This window comes from Lissotriton vulgaris, chromosome 6 (genome assembly GCF_964263255.1).
Source record: "Lissotriton vulgaris chromosome 6, aLisVul1.2, whole genome shotgun sequence".
Lineage (NCBI taxonomy): Eukaryota > Metazoa > Chordata > Amphibia > Caudata > Salamandridae > Lissotriton > Lissotriton vulgaris.
In genome coordinates, this window is record NC_141694.1 from 264,034,294 (window position 1) to 264,050,424 (window position 16,131).

Below are 16,131 nucleotides of genomic sequence, written 5' to 3' on the forward strand. Positions count from 1 at the left end.
CAGAGCTTTCTGCTCTTCTAGATGTTGTTTAGAAAATGATTGTGAGAACTTTCAGATATTGTTTTATAGCTGAGTGGGGCAAGTTAATTTGCAACTTCTTACATTTCTTAGTTGAATTTTTTTTAAAGGTTTGTGCCAGATTTGTCAATTAGGTCCATTAGTTTTAAGGCTTTTTTGGTTTTTTTAGGGACTGGTCGATGTCATTGAAATTACTGCCCCAAACTTAAGGTTTCTTTGTTTGCCTGCAGTTGAAGGTTTTGGTGCATAACCATGAATTGGCAGACCAATACACAAGCATCAAGTAGTGACTCCCAATGAGGTTGTTTTTGCAAAGAAGGAACAGATAAGGAATGAATTTGTCTCATCTTCAAAATCAAGGCTTATTTCATCCAAGAATATGTTATGAGAGTTGGTTTTGTATCATTCTGCTATTTGTTTCAGAAGAAAAGAGATTATTTCCTTGAGTGTGGTAAATTATGTGTAAAATCGTGGGGTTCAGGTCCACTGTCTTAATTTTACCAGAGGGTCATTTAAATGACAAACATTGAGCTGTATTTAGCTTTTTACATTGCATAGAAGGACTGTAGATAATTGCAACTCAGCTGCCTTGTTTACCCTCCCGGTCATGGCAAACTATTACATAAACTGGGGGAAATAGGAGATTACGCACAGGCTAGGAGGAGTCAGAAAGCGATGTTTTTTTAATTCTGTCTTTGACTGCTGATCTGCACTTGTGGAGCAAGCATTTGAATGCAAACTGATCAGTTGTCATAATGTGGGTAAAAGCAATGCAAACTTGTATGAGATTTTGGGTGTCAGTGTAGGTTCTATTGGGTTGAGAAATAAAGAGCCAATCTGAACTGGAATGTAGGAAGGGGTGCCTGTAGGTTCATAGGAATTGGGAGCATTGCAGGAAAGTGTGCTAATATTGATGTCATCCTCTAAGACAACTTGATGAGCTATTTTTAGGTGAGTAAGTTTGTTACATCTGGGAATGTGCCTGAGATTTGTGTAAGTAGTTTGGTATGAAGACGGAGAAAGTAAAACTTTTTTCAAGGGTAGACACTGTATTTAACAAGAGTAGAAGGGAGGATGAGAGTAAATTCACCTTAGGTCATGGGTGGTAGGTAAAGTTTTCGAAAACAAGAGGACCACAGGGTGATAAGTATGAAGGCATTGTGATGTTGGTATCCTTTGCAGGTGGTGTAAGTACTTCTCTTCTGCTCACTCTTGTCCAGCATGGTTGCTGACAGTCTGTGGTGGAGGTCACAATTGGCTGCAATGATGCTTTTCTTGAAAGATTGTTCAGGGCCATCAAGTCCTGCACGCGTGGAGAGACTCACAGTGAGTGAAGAGCCATCAAGTCAAGGAGCTATAATGGGGTCCCTTATGCCAGTCTCACACCATCAAGGGTTCTTTGTAGTTGTGAGCTTTATTTTCAAAGGTACAAGGGCTCATAGCTGGTGAAAGGTAACCAAGATGAGGTGCCAAAATGTAGCCATGCATGCTAGCTTTATGTATTTGATGGTTCACATTTCACATTTGGGTGAGACTCTTGTTTGGTGTGCAGGGACTCACATTGGGTGATGGGTCACGCGACATGGTGCTGCCACGTTGTCGTAAATAAAAACCTGGCATGTGATGTATCTTAGACAGTGAGTAATGCATGAGGAGATGAGCATCTTTGGGTTAGGCTGGGCAGCGATGAAGGGAATTCAGTCTCTGTTTGACACAGTGAAGATAAATACCTCATGGCAGTGCAAGGAAAAGGTGGAATATTTTCACTCCAGGCAATCTACCCTCTGCAGCAGGTTTCAGAAGCATATATTTTATCCCCAGTCCTGGGGGTGTAGTTCTTATTAATTGAAAAGAGACTGCCAAGGACTCCCTCCTGACCCTTGACTTCCTGTACACAGATGTGCACTGTTTTTTCTAGCGAAAGCTGAAAAATGAATAAGGGCGTGTTAGAAATGGGGGTCTCTAGTTGGCAATGGTTTGCACCTCTGTCCAAGTAAGGACCCTTCTTTCTGTTCAAGGTAAAGGCTATACATTGCTAAAATAACCCCTGCTCACCCCCTTTGTAGGTTGGCATGAGCTGACAGGCTTATCTCAGAGGCGTGTGTAAAGCATTTGTGCATACATACAGTAACACAATCAAAGCACTACAAATGGACACCACACCAGTTTAGATAAATAAGTCATCTTTATCTAACCCAAACAAGTCCAAAACGACATATATCCACAACACAGTAATCAAAATGTACATCTTAGAAGGTAAAAACAGTTCTGTCCATAGCAAAGTATAGATGCAACACTTTCAGTACCCTGGATGCATCAAAATCATTAACAAAAACAGCCAGAGGGAAGTTGATGCATTGGTTCCTTATGCAAAGGGAAGGTAATGCGATGGTTCCTTACTCCAGGGAAGGTGATGTGTCGGTTACTTACTGTGCGGGGAAGTAATGCGTCAGGTTCTTACTGTGCGGGGAGGTGATGCCTCGGTTTCTTACTGTGACCCCGGTGTCCTTGTAGATTTGGCACCCCGGTGTGATGCGTGGGGATCAGGAATGCATAAGTTCTTGATTTGGCAATGCCACTGCGTTGATCTTTTTAGCCGTGATCCCCAGTGCGTCAGTCAGAATCGGTGTGGTGATCTCGAACTTCGTAGATCGGTGCAGGCGCTGTGTCGGTTTCTTCAGCGGCATGATGGCGATGCGTAGAAATTCATCCTGCACAGTGGCGATGCATAGGAAACAGGTGCAGCTACATTGCAATTCTCATAGTTGTGTCTCTTTTCCAGCTCCCAACGGCAGGACCAACTGCCTGAGGCCCAACTCAGCAACAGTCAAAACTCCCAGCAAGTGGTAAAGTCCTTGTGTCCCTGAAACTTTAGAACAGGAAGCAAGCTCTACTTCAGTGCCTTGGAGATCTTCTTCAAGCAGGATACACAGCAACATCTTTATCCTCTCCTTGCCAGAAACAGCCACTGCAAGCCAATCCCAGCCGGCATACAGCAAAGAGGCAGTACTTCTCCTTCAGCTTTCCCAGCTCTTCGACTTGGCAGAGGTTCCTCTTGAGTCCAGAAGTAATCTAGGGTTCTGGAGACTGGGCTCCAATATTTATACAGCATCTCTCTTTGTTTTCTTGTGGCAGAGAGGCTCTGTGCTCAGGCAAACCCAGTTCTGTCTGCTCTGGTCCAGCTCCCCAACAGGAGGCGGAGACAGCATTGTGTAAGACCCCTTCAGGTGAAAAGACATCTCCTCTCCTTACTCTAAATGCAGCCTATGTCTATTCAGCCCAGCCCTGACTCATCCAGGACACACCTAAACCCTCCCAGTGGCTGTCGACAGTGAATGCACCTCCCCAGCCCCTGTCACTCCAAAGCCAAACAGTCAATACACAACCCAGCAGAGACACACAGGATGGCTAAGCAAGAACATACCCACTTTTTAAAAGTGGTATTTTCAAACAAAGAATGTAAATATAATTTAAATTAAAAGATGCATCTTTATATTCTGAGTTTGGGCATAATAAACTTTACCTTCCTAGTGTGTCGCGATGAGAAGTTATTTTTATAATATGTTATACACAAACTCCCATTCTATCCTATGGGACAGACAGACTTTCAATAATGAAAAATTAAATACACTGTAGTTCACTATCAGGATTGCAAAGTTCAGGTAATTAATTAAACTTCTTGAGCAGATTTATGTTTTTGTAAGGATTCACAGTGGATTCCCAAATGCAGGGAAATTCAAGATCAAGTTACATAGGCCAAATTCAGGGCAGCTCTCACAGGAGATGATTGTCAAAATCCAGAAGCTAGTTTCTAAACAAGGGTGGATCTAAGACTATGGGGCATATTATCAAGAACAGCGTTAAAAAGTCAAGAGTGAGGCCGAAGGTGAACAAGGTTCAGTGGGAGACGAGAAGGAGTCTGCGCCATTACTCGTAATAGAGGATGAATTTGTTAAGGTATTGTTGTCGTCACAAGCAGCAATATCCTGGTAAATGTTTTCGATTTTAGAAATAAAGTACTGGGCAAGTTCATCACATTTACTGCTGGAGAGAGGGGGGGGGGGTATGGCAGTAGTTTGTGAGCCAGCAAGATCTCTGACTACATTGAACAATATTTTAGATTTGCTCATAGCTTCAGTGATCATTTTATTAGCATAGGTGGCCCTAGTGTGAGCACAAGCCTTGTGATATTGTTTTAGTTCCGTTTTGTATATGAGACCGGTTAGGATGGAGTAGTCCTTTCTCCAGGCACGTTCCAATGTTTTACTTTGGGATTTTTGAAGGCGAAGGCTTTCATTGTACCGAGGGGCAGGTGACTTATGAACAGTTATTTTCTTTTTAGCAAGGTGGAGAAAGATGTTGATAGCTTCAAGAAGCCAGGAATTCACTGAGCTGGCAGCCGCTTCCATGTCATCCAAACCTAGTGGATAATTAGGCGCAAGGTCGAGCAGGGCTTTATTAAAAACAACAATATCAAAATTTTTCCAGTCGCGCTTCCTGATGTTCACAGAAGGATTGTATTTAGACTGTGCTTCATTACTCATTATAGTACAAATATACCCAATGTGAGTATGCAGACAGACCTACCCAAGATCACAACACGCACACTACTGTTCACACATCCAAACCCTGCACACAGATAACACCAACCATGGTCACCCCGAAAATCTCACTGTGTGTACAATACACCTTGGTCGTGGCATAGCCTACTAATATCACATGTGTACAATTGAAGGACTCTCACGATGATATGATGAGTGTGAGAGTACATCAACACAAACAAGCATAATTGCACTCCCAAGCCACATAGTTGATCCTAACAAAAGTGAGTGTTACTTCAGTCAAACTGTTACAAACTTAATCTATGAAATAGCAATGTGGAAGTGCCATGCAGAGCATGTTGCACATTGAGCCATACACACCCATAAAACTGTTTAGTCCAGCAAGTGCACCAATGAAGTCTACAACAGGATTATCACTTTTTATTGCAAAATAACATGATAGCCTTCATATTGCCAACAAAGGAAATGGCATTGTCCAGTCCATATTTCAAACAATGCACATGTGTGCATGAGAATGTACACAATGAATGTGCCACACAGTGCAATGACATGTGAATCAAAATGCTAAGGTGATACCAGAGCTCCATTCAGGCAAAGCTGTGGGAGAGATGGGAATGTGGGGAGCATTTAGCATCAGACCTGCCTGTCTTCTGGACTTTGAGGTGTCCAGCCCAGTGGTAGGCACTGACCTAGGTGACTGAGGATCAGCAGAGGCAGAGGCAGTAGTGGCTGTGCCATGCGGAGGGCTGAATGGCCCGGGTGGCATGGTGGCATGTGGAGGTGTGCATAAGCTGCTGTGAGACAGGGTGGGTGAGGGAGAATGTGGAGGGCTGACTCTACACTTCTTAGGGATGCGATATTTCAGAAATTTCTTGGGCTGACTGGGAAGTGATGTGGGCACAACAGATATACCCTCTGACAAAGGTGTCACAGGTGCAAGCATCTATGCCTGTGGGAACTTGACAGATTTGGTTTTAGCCTTGGTGTGGGGCTAACTTTTGCTCCCCATCCCCTGTAGTCCTGTTGCCCCATGTACATTGCTCTCCTGACTACGCTTCACAGGGGTGTTGGTGGGAGTGGAGGTTTGTGGTGAGGGTGTCTTAGGGAGCTGTTGTTACATCCTTCCCTTGCACCTGCACCACAGAAAGAATGGCAACTGACTTTGTGTCTATAGCAGCAGTTTTCTGGATGGGAGAATTCTGTGCTGGGTGTGAGGTCTTGGAACGTGAGCTAGAGGCCTGCTTCTTTGCCTGATGCCCCAGAGTCTCATCTGAAGGGCTTATTCTTTGTCTCCCTCTCTGCCTGTGTCCAGTTTAGGGGCTGGTGTTTGTCGTCTGCCACACTTGGGGTAGTGCTGTCGTGGGCTGCGTCTCACCAACTTGGGGCCTGAGAGCTCTGTTGTGTCTACACTCTCCACAGGTGTTGCCACTGGCAGGGTGCTTGTTGAAGGTACATGAGCCGGACTTTGAGGCAGGGACAGCTGAATGGCAGCAGTCACGGTTGAGGACAAACCCTGGAGAGTCCTGTGTAGCCCACCCACGTCCGAATGAATACCCTCCATGAATGCCAGAACTTGTCCCAACTTCATGTCCTGATCCTGGTATGCATTTAGTAGAGCTGTCTGCCCCACAAACAACTGCCCCAAGAGGTCTACCACCTCAACACTGATGGCAGCAGGGGACACTGGGGCAGGGGCAGCAGTGCCTAGGGTGAATGTGACTCTACCCTTGACAGCCCTGCATGCACAGAATGCACTAGCGGTAGTAGGTGGAATGGTGGACACTGGCCAATGGGTTGTGGATGTAGATTCTGCATTGTCACTCCCTGTGGCCACCATTGCTGCGGATTCCCCACTGGAGTCATCGGATGTAGATGTTGGGCTCTCTGGGCGCGATTCTTCATGGACACTCCTGTCCCCCTCCAAAGCGCTGGATACCTCCGTGTCTGTGACCTCATGTGACTCATGCGTGCCAGATGCTTCAGTACTGGTGTCCGTCTCATTGCCTCCTGTGCACTCAATAGATTCTGCAATGTACAGAGACATAGGTTTAGTACGGTACAGAGAAACAAAGAACGTATGCATGCACAACACCAATGTACATAATGACAACACCATGTTGCACAACACACGTTGTAATCACAAAAACCTTTGCACGTGGTTGACCGAAGTGTAGGTCACACCATTCCAAAGTGCTGCAAATGACAGATCATGAAATTCACACTTACATGTTGCAAACTGCTGTAGACTGCCTGCTGATGTTGTTAACACCCAGAAGGCACAACATGGCATTATCGCACATGTCATGACGCAACATCAAGTGCCATTGTACCTTAAACATGTAGTTTCACATCCATAAAAGTAACATGACACCTGTACTCCACACATAGGCCACTGAGTATCAGCAGAGTGACAACAGAAGTGGCTGGCGGATGCCATTCATTCAGTCAGTTAGTCACACCCAAAGTCAGCCTTCTCAGAATACTCATCACATGTATCCTGCTGATGGTCTCTCAGACGTCCATACAGTTCTGGCTGTGTCACAGCTAAGATTCGGGACATAATTGGAGTCAGGGTCCGTCGCGCCTGCCTGCCTTTGTGAGGTGCCAGCCCCAATGTCACCTCTCCCACGGTCTTGCTGAGACGGGAGATGTTGTCCCACCTCTTTTGGCAGTGTGTGTGCCGTCTGTTTGATACACCGAGGGCCCGCACCTTCCGTGCAATGTCGTTCTATGCGGCCTTAGGTTGGTTGACCTTCAACTGCAGGCATGGGAGACAAGAAAAGGAAGTATCAGACACTCTGTGTGCATTCACAACGTGTGTCAGTACAGGAGAATGGAAATGCATGCCACACTAAAAATCAACATCCTCATCAGAGGACATACAACATTACACATTGTACATTTGCCTGACATCACTACATACCTATGTACATATGATGCAGTACACAGGACCTGGCCAGCACCTACCCAGGCACAATGGCAGCATTGAAAGCTAGGTGTAGTAGACATCAATCGGTGACACAGTCTGTGAGTGAGCAACACATGTAACACAGTGCAAGAGATGTGTTGTACATGAATGACTATGTCAACCACTTCCCCACACCCCAATGCCCTTGGCATGGTGATGCCTCACTGCCCCGTGTGAGACACATTTCTTTACATATTCATAGTCATCATGCCCTTATCACAAAGTCAATACCTGTATTGTGCAATACTCAGTTCTATGCTGTCTCTATGGGTAATAGGTGTGTGAGTAGCAAATTACAGAACTGGGTAACAGTCATGCATGGGTGTGTTGAACATGCTGCACACCTAAACCTCATGCCCTATAGAATTTCACAAGACACATCATCCATTGGCCCAATACAGTATACATATGTACATCCACTAATGAGTTTGTCATGTGTGAGTGGGCAATTACATCACATGGTACAGTCAGAGTAACTCCTGACTTGGACTGTTCTAAACAACATTTCTCCGTGTGCCAGCTTGGTAAAATGCAAGGCACCCCCTACTGTCTGCCCTGTCAGCTATGTTGCCTAATGAGGCTACAAACATCATTTACATTGCATTGCTTTACATGGCAGTGTGACCCAGATTTACAATAGCTCATCTCAGGAGGAGAGTAGGGTATGCTTCGTATGGTTACTCCCACTTTTTGCTGTGATTTTTGGGTTTTTTGACTTTAGTCTGGCTGTTTCCCCCCCAGTCATGACCACAGCCTAGCTGTTCTCTCTCAAAATTGATGCCATGTACTTTAGGTACATACCAGATTGGTTACTGAGTCACCCTTGTGAGCCCCTGTATAGTGTACCCTAGGCCTAGGCCAGGGCATAGGTGCACCCTAGGCCTACCAGGGGCTGCAGCATGTATTGTGCCACCCCTGGTTTGCCTTCCAAACTGACACCACAGGTCTGTTCATACAGCCTGGGTAAGGTGGTGTAAACACCCCTTACTTAGATATGGTATACTCTATAGGCACATTTACACCCATAAGTCACTCCTATGGCAGACCTCAACAATCCTGGAGGTAGAGTGCTTGGTTTTATGTGAGACGGTGCCCTAGCATAAGCAGAGCCCCTCCGCGGCTTTCGGAACCATCTCCTTTTAGCTGTTGTATGATATAGCCATACCATATACTCTTAAGTGCATTATAATCCTTGCGGTTAATGCTATCTTTGATTTGGCTTCATCAAAACATGTTGTGTAAGGTGTCAAACACTTTGGAATACTACCCCTGCCCGTCAGTTCTGGCGGCAGGGATAGCATTCCACCCTTCTAGAGGGAGAAGACATGTTGTTACTGGTAAACCCAGTTAAAGTTAAGCAGAGCCTCAGCATCACAAAATGGATGTTGCTGCCACAGACACGAGTCTGCCCTCCTGCTGCTGGATGAAACTCCGGCAGGGGAGGCCTGGACAATAGGTTTCCTGTCCAGGGAGGTGCTGGCATCTTCCCAGTCAAGGTTTTGTGTATTGGGGCAGTGGTGTGGCTCACTGGTAAGAGGCGGCAGACCCGGAAGCAGAGAACGGCCCGGGACCAGGGTTCAATTCCCGACGCGGCAGGGTCGTGGACCAGGGTCAACGGACTCAATAATTCTCGCCTCGGTGCCTACTCTAACCAGGGATCACACTCGGCAACTCTGGGCATTAAGCTTGCCTCATCTCTACAACGGCCCCACACAGACGCCGGGGATGCCTGGTTTCACCTTGGAGATACCCAGAAGGGACCATCTCACAGGGAAAGCCAGGACGGGTTCCCCAGCGGTCTTCAGCGCCAGGACACCCCGAGATGGGGTAACAGTGCGCTTTACAAGTATCATCATTATAGGGCCGCATTCAGTGAATGCTTTCCAGACACTGCCTGTGGCACACTTGGTGCTCAATGCATTTCCCAGTTCAAACCGGTTGCTGGGGCACTCTGCCCCAACTCTGGCACAAAACTAGACAAAGGGAAAGGGGTATAACCACCCCCTTCTCAGGTCCACCCATAGGAGGGACCTTAAAGGTAGTCCAGCCCCTAAACTTAATATAAGTACAGGAACCCAGTCACTAGGACTTTAGATTACCCTGGACGAAACTCTGAAAAATAAATCCTGGACCTTCAACTTTCCATTTCGACTGGAAGATGGAAGACATCTCCCTTGTGGTCAAGGAGTGACAGCCCTGTTCAAACAGGCACCAACAGCAACTTTGCCAGTCTGCATTTTCAAGGCTCCCACCGGATCCCGCTGAATCTGCGACACAAGACATTGACTTCCAGACACCTCTGACCCTGACCTTTGTTCGCAGCAAAGCTGAGACCCGTGGCGGACACGAGAGACGTGGGACCAGAACTCCTGGACATCTTGCATTTTACAAGCTGCACTCACTTCACAAGGTAACTCCAAGTCGTGCATTGGGGTGCTTGAAGCCCCAGACCCGAGCACTATTTGCACTGAAGCTCAGAGGCCCCCACTCCACGAGTGTCCCGTGGGCCCTGCTTTTGCATTTCAGCTCAATGTGTCTTCCTGGTTCCTAGTCCATTGGCTAGCGAGCCCTCAGAAGACTTCCTTTTGAATCTAACTTGCTTTTCTGCATGCTCCAGGCTTGCTCCAGCTTCCCTACAAAGGAGAAGCGCCACAGACCTTGCTGGTCTGCACTGAAGGCAATCTTGACATCCTGTGTGGATTGCGTTTTCCAAGGTTTGTTGGGTTTAATCTGGCTACTGACACCGTCAACTAGATCCTTTGTGGGACAGCTCGTATCTAGCTCCTGGTTGTCGTCGACGCCTCCTGGTCCTCGTGGCTGAAGAGACACATTTTACCTTTTCACCTGAAATCACCCGACATTGGCTGGCAGCTTTCCATCACCATCCTGGTCACTGGCACGTGACCCAGTCTCTGTCCCTTCTGCTTTCAGGTTCTTCAGATCTTCAATCCACCCTTGGATCCACCCGGACACTTTTCCTCTGGTCGCCTGCAGCACTTCTTTGCAGCTCTCCATTGAAATCGATGACGAAACCCGACACCAAAAGACACCTATGCACCCGGTACCGTGGGTGAGGTTTCACAAGTACTCTGGTAGTCTCAAGGGTATTGGCCCTCCTAGTGTCTAAGTCTAAAAGGGTTCTATCAGAGTCCATTCAGAAGTATCCTTAAATTGTAAAATTGTAACTTGTTTCTTTCCCATAGAAAGTCAATGGTAACTCGCGGCTGTGTTTAGACACTGCACGCGTCTCCCGTGGGCCTCCTACTTCCTAACCTTTGGTTGTTTAGAGTAGCCCCAGCGATTCCACAGTCCCCAGACCAGCTTTCTGATTCTCACATGGTTCTTATACCACTATTTTAGTACATGGTTTGTGAGGCCCCTAGGGCAAAAAGTATACTGTGCAATTTATCGTTTGCTAATTAAGTAACTTGCATTGTACTTTTACCTCTGACCTCATAAACAGTCAGAGGGGTTGTGTTTAGAATAAATACATTTATATTTGATATATACCTTGTGTGATGTGCTTTCATTTGGTACTCAAGGGATTATAATTGGTAAAACAACTTGCTTAATACGCTCTCTGAAGTCTTAGCCTGAGGACTGCTGGTCCATGCTACCACTAGGATAGCTTTCTATAAGGTTGACTTTACAATCACCATCAATAAGGGTCAATTAGACTGGTGCAAGGTGCCCACTTGGGGCCAGATGTAGGTGGCCGTTTGAGGCCATTTCCCTAGCGGTAACGGCCGATTTTGGCCGTTACCGATCGGTAAATGGCTGACAGGTATGTAGGGGGCATTATTTTACCGAATCGGTAAAATTACCGATTCGGTAATTTTAAAGATTCGGTAAAATAAATATTCGGTCATTTTACCGATTCTGAGGAACCCAGATGTAGGTGGGACTCTTCAGAGTCCCAGAGGCCTTACCGAATCGATATCTTACCATCAAATCCAATTTGATGGTAAAATACCGATTCCGGTGTTCATGCACATGTGTGCATGCACACCTATGCCATGTGACAGGCAGACCTGCCCTTAGGGCATGTATGCCTGACACATGGCACCCGAGCCTGTTTTGGGGGTGCCAGAGGGTGTCAAGGTGACACCCCCCGCACCCTTGTGAAAATCGGTATTTACCGATTCGGTAAATACCGAATCGGTAATGCCCATTCATTCCTATGAGCTTCAAAGCCCATAGAAATGAATGGGCATTACTGATTCGGTATTTACCGAATCGGTAAATACTGAATTCTTCCGATTCGGTATTCCAGCACATCTGGAATACCTACATATCCTTCCCTTAGATTTACCGATTTTTAATTACCGAATCGGTAAAATTCGGTAATTAAAAATCGGTAAATCTATTTTACCTACATCTGGCCCTTGAACTAGTGGACATCATATGCCAGGCTAACTTCTCACACACAGCAACATGTTCATTGCTGTAGTGCACAAATGGCGGGAGAGGTGTTCAAATTACCTACTCAGCACATGTGTCACAGTGCAATTTACAGGGTCCATGTGTGGTGCATGCAATGATAACTAAATGGATGCCTGCACATGAACTTGCACTGACAGGCACATACTAGTGCACAGGAACATCAAGGTGACATCCTGATCAGTATCACACTTGTATTCAGTCACACTTACCAGTACACCTGGCGCACCAAAAAGCCACCCATACTGTCCAAGGACCTCGTCCTCCAGAACCTCAAGCTCCTCCATGGTGAAAGGACTGGCCCTGACTTTCTCCGTCCTCGACATCACAGTATCCAGGTATCTGGGAAACAATCATTTGCTGTGGAGTAATGGCAATCAGCAGTGTCTGAAGTCATGTAAGATCTGTTGGGCTATCACAGACATTTTTAGTTCCCTGGGGTTGTTACATTGATAGCCAGCTATTGTAATTGGTCTCGCTGGCTGGCATCCTTCAAGTATGTCCAATGAGCTGACCTGCGGATGCGCAGCACTCCTACCGTGGTTTTCAAATGTTGCATTACACCACCGCGATCGCAGCTGCCATTGGCTGCAATGGCATTGGCGGTGTCACACCGCGGAGGCCAGGCGGTCGCTACCGCTACGTTGCATACTTCAAGTATATCCTATGACCTGACCCGCAGATGCGGAGCACACCTACCATGGTTTTCAAATGTTACATCACAACGCCGCGATCGCGGCTGCCATGGGCTGCAATGGCATTGGCAGTGTCACACCGCAGAGGCCAGGTGGTCGCTACCGCTATGTTGAATCCTTCAAGTATGTCCAATAAGCTGACCCACAGATGCGGAGCACTCCTACTGCGGTTTTCAAATGTTGCATCACACCGCCGCGATCGCGGCTGTCATTAGCTGCAATGGCATTAGCGGTGTCACACCGCGGAGGCCTGGGGGCTGCACCGCTATGTTGCATCTTTCAAGTATGTCCAATGAGCTGACCCGCTGATGCGGAGCACACCTACAGCACTTTTCAAATGTTGCATCACACCGCCGCATTCGCGGCTGCCATTGCCTGCAATGGCATTGGCGGTGTCACATCATGGAGGCCAAGCCGTCGCTACCGCTACGTTGCATCCTTCAAGTACGTCCAATGAGTTGAACTGCGGATGCGGAGCACGCCTACCGCACATATGGACACTGTATGCAGTAGCAATGTGGGTCAGCAACCTTACTTCTTGGACAAGATGGCAACACAGTGTTTTCTTGCACTTGCATCTCAATATGAATGCTTATGTGACAGACAACTCACTGATGCCTTCACATGTCATGTGTGTGCGCAAAGTGAAAGGCCTCGACATGCACTTACTCTTGTCAGCCATGAAATGTGTGTCCATGTACTTCTCTTGCTCCTGTCATATGTTGCAATGTTTATCATGTGATCACTGTGTGAGAGGGACAATCAGTCCACACACAAGATTGCATGGACACATATTGCTGGAATTGTGTTGTGCACACATATATGAATGATGTAGTACATGTGGTCTGATTGCACACTCTGTTTACATTGTGAAGAACACTGGTGGTCTGTGCAAGTTGATCAGCATGGTGTGGCAGGCAACGCAGCTACATGTTCGTCAGCAGTGTAGCTAGATCATGCATATGTTGTGTCACCTACTCTCAGGGCTTGGTACACAAGATGCACTTGTGTGCCATTCACAACGTCCAAATGTGTGTTAGACTTAGTCATTATGTGCAACATGACCTGATGTAACCTGACATGTGTTCAATGTGTACATTTGATATTTAACAATCTAGGCAACCATGAGAAACAATCAAAAAGATTTTAATGAATGGAAGGGAATTAAGCTACAAAATTGCTTATTAAATTCAACAATTTATTAAAGATTAAAAAGAACAATATCGCATTACAAGTTTAATATGTATGTTAAAAAGTATAATTTAGACAATCTAGACTTAAACAACAATGCACAAATCACATTACATAGATCACATTACATACACAAACACATATAGAGTTAAAAAACAAGAGGTGGCAGATTGGTACTCTACGCGCGTTTCGGCGACCAGCGCCTTCTTCTGGAGCAGCCACAAAAATTTCTAAATAAATAAATATACACAAGAATAGAGATTACACACATTGGAAATAACCTTTAAAAAAACTGTTTTCAGATTCTACAGTAGCTTAAAATTGACCTTCCTATTTACAATAGTCATAATATAATGACAATTTATACTTTAAGTTTCATTTCCTTGCAATACTGACCAATTTGGTGAAGTAATACAAAATTACATAAATGGACCCTTTGGTAAGTGATAGGTGGGAACAGCAAAACCCTCCCCAAGGCCATTTGGTTCTTAGTGGACCCTTAACGAATGGGCAGATAATGATTGTAGTTATAGTCTATACTTACAGAGTTGTTATATTGCTGTATGGGAAATACTTTGCTTTCTTAGTTTCTTTAATGAGCAATCCTAACCGTCTGGTTGCAGGAGCTTAAAGAGGATGTATAGTGAGAATTTATCAGATTGATCCTAACTTTATGCGACAATGATATATATATATTTAGCAGTTATAAGACACTTACATGATGTAAGGATGTAGCATGTATGGCTCAATGGCGGCGTCTAGTCAAGATCAGACGTTAGTATTCTATTTCCAAAATGGATGGATTCCAAAAAATAGCGCTGTAAGTCACATGGGATAGAGATAATATTATACGAAGGGCCAGGTTTAGTTTCTCGTTCTGGTGGTATCTATATAAGTGATTTATATCTTGGTATATGAAGAGTGGTTTCATGGATAGGTTCACAGACAGATTCATTGATAAATTCATCGCTGATTAATGCTGTTAAATAATAAGTCTCTGAATTATTTGTATCCTGAAGATAAAGGTATTGGAGTTTTATGTGTCCCTTATCATAATACAGAGGACAAATGGTTAGCAAATGCTTAAATCCATATGATTTTAATCAATACAGTGATCAGTTATATTAATCGTTCCAGGTACTAGGATGCAAATAGACTCCAAACCTATCGTTATAATTAAACTGTTCAGGGATTCATGTTATTCTTTTCATTTTATTTGAGAAGAGAATTCAGTGGGTTACCTGTATGGTAAAAAGATTATAAACTGATCCCGCCGACCGGAACCTTTAGGTCATTCAAGTCAATGATGTACTTGGTAACTTGGTAAATAACGGGATCCTCCTGATGTGGGGATTTTGATAGAGGAGGACCCCTGTACATTTGGAAAGAATGTTTTAGATTTTTTAGTGGTAACAAAAGTGAAGTTCTATATTTAGGCATTCCTATGTAATGATAGGAGAAAGGATATAACTATGTATACATATTCCAAAAAGTCTTTTTATATTAAAAATCTTATTGGTTTACCTCTAATGGGGTTGTTCCACCTCCAGATAAGTTGATTAATTGAGGTTTAAAATAATTCCCTGTCTGAAAAATAAAAGAGAAAGGGAGATGTAGCTAGCAAGTATATCTAAAAGTTTGAATTGTCGCGTTTAATCGTGAAGTATTCTTACCCAAAATAGATCAACAGGGCTCTCTACTTCCGGCGGCGGGACACAGGGTTTCTGCAGGCGTGTACGAATCAATAGTGACTGAATGTGTCAACGCTGGCGTTTTTATAGAGTGAAAAATTGGTTAAATGTGGATCAGGTTTACTCCACATGGAAGTAGAGAGGGGATAGTAACCGCCGACGGAAACCTTGTAAAACTGTTTCCTGTGCGATCAGGATGTGTTCAATGTGTACCTGCATTGGAGTGGTGGATTCATGGATGTTTGAAGTGCCTTAATTGTTTGTGCCGCATAAGTCAATATGTGATATGTTTGACACATGTTATATCGTCATCAGAATTACATTACTCCTCTTTCTTGTCATGTAGGCGACGACCAAATGTGCACCGTCCTTTCACAGTGCTGGCAGACATGGAGGATGTTGACGTCATCAGGAAGTTCCGTCTTGATTGCGCAACACTGCAAGAGCTGTGTGCTCAGTTGGAGCCCCATCTGAAACCTCAACGGACATATCCAAATGTCCTGTCCCCAACAGTGAAGCTCATGGCAGCACTGCATTTTTTGCTACTGGCACTTTCCAATACACGG

At 45.1% G+C, this 16,131-nt stretch overlaps 1 protein-coding gene across 1 annotated transcript; it reads right to left on the reverse strand.

Moving 5' to 3' along the window:
• Positions 1 to 5,859: 5,859 nt before the first annotated feature.
• On the reverse strand, positions 5,860 to 12,275 carry LOC147707114 (uncharacterized). The gene is made up of 3 exons (XM_086925627.1): positions 12,201 to 12,275; positions 7,069 to 7,308; positions 5,860 to 6,606 (listed from the first exon to the last, which is right to left on the reverse strand). The coding sequence occupies exons 1-3, from the start codon at positions 12,273 to 12,275 to the stop codon at positions 5,860 to 5,862; spliced, it is 1,062 nt and encodes a 353-aa protein (XP_086781753.1).
• Positions 12,276 to 16,131: the final 3,856 nt, after the last annotated feature.

Excerpts from the sequence above, each read along its gene's own strand:
- LOC147707114 (XM_086925627.1), bottom strand. The coding sequence starts at position 12,275 with ATGGAGGAGCTTGAGGTTCTGGAGGACGAGGTCCTTGGACAGTATGGG. Across the intron at positions 7,309-12,200 it reads TTGGTGCGCCAGGTGTACTG|AACGACATTGCACGGAAGGT; the intron begins GTAAGTGTGACT and ends AAGGCCGCATAG. Across the intron at positions 6,607-7,068 it reads ACCATCAGCAGGATACATGT|GAATCTATTGAGTGCACAGG; the intron begins GATGAGTATTCT and ends CTGTACATTGCA.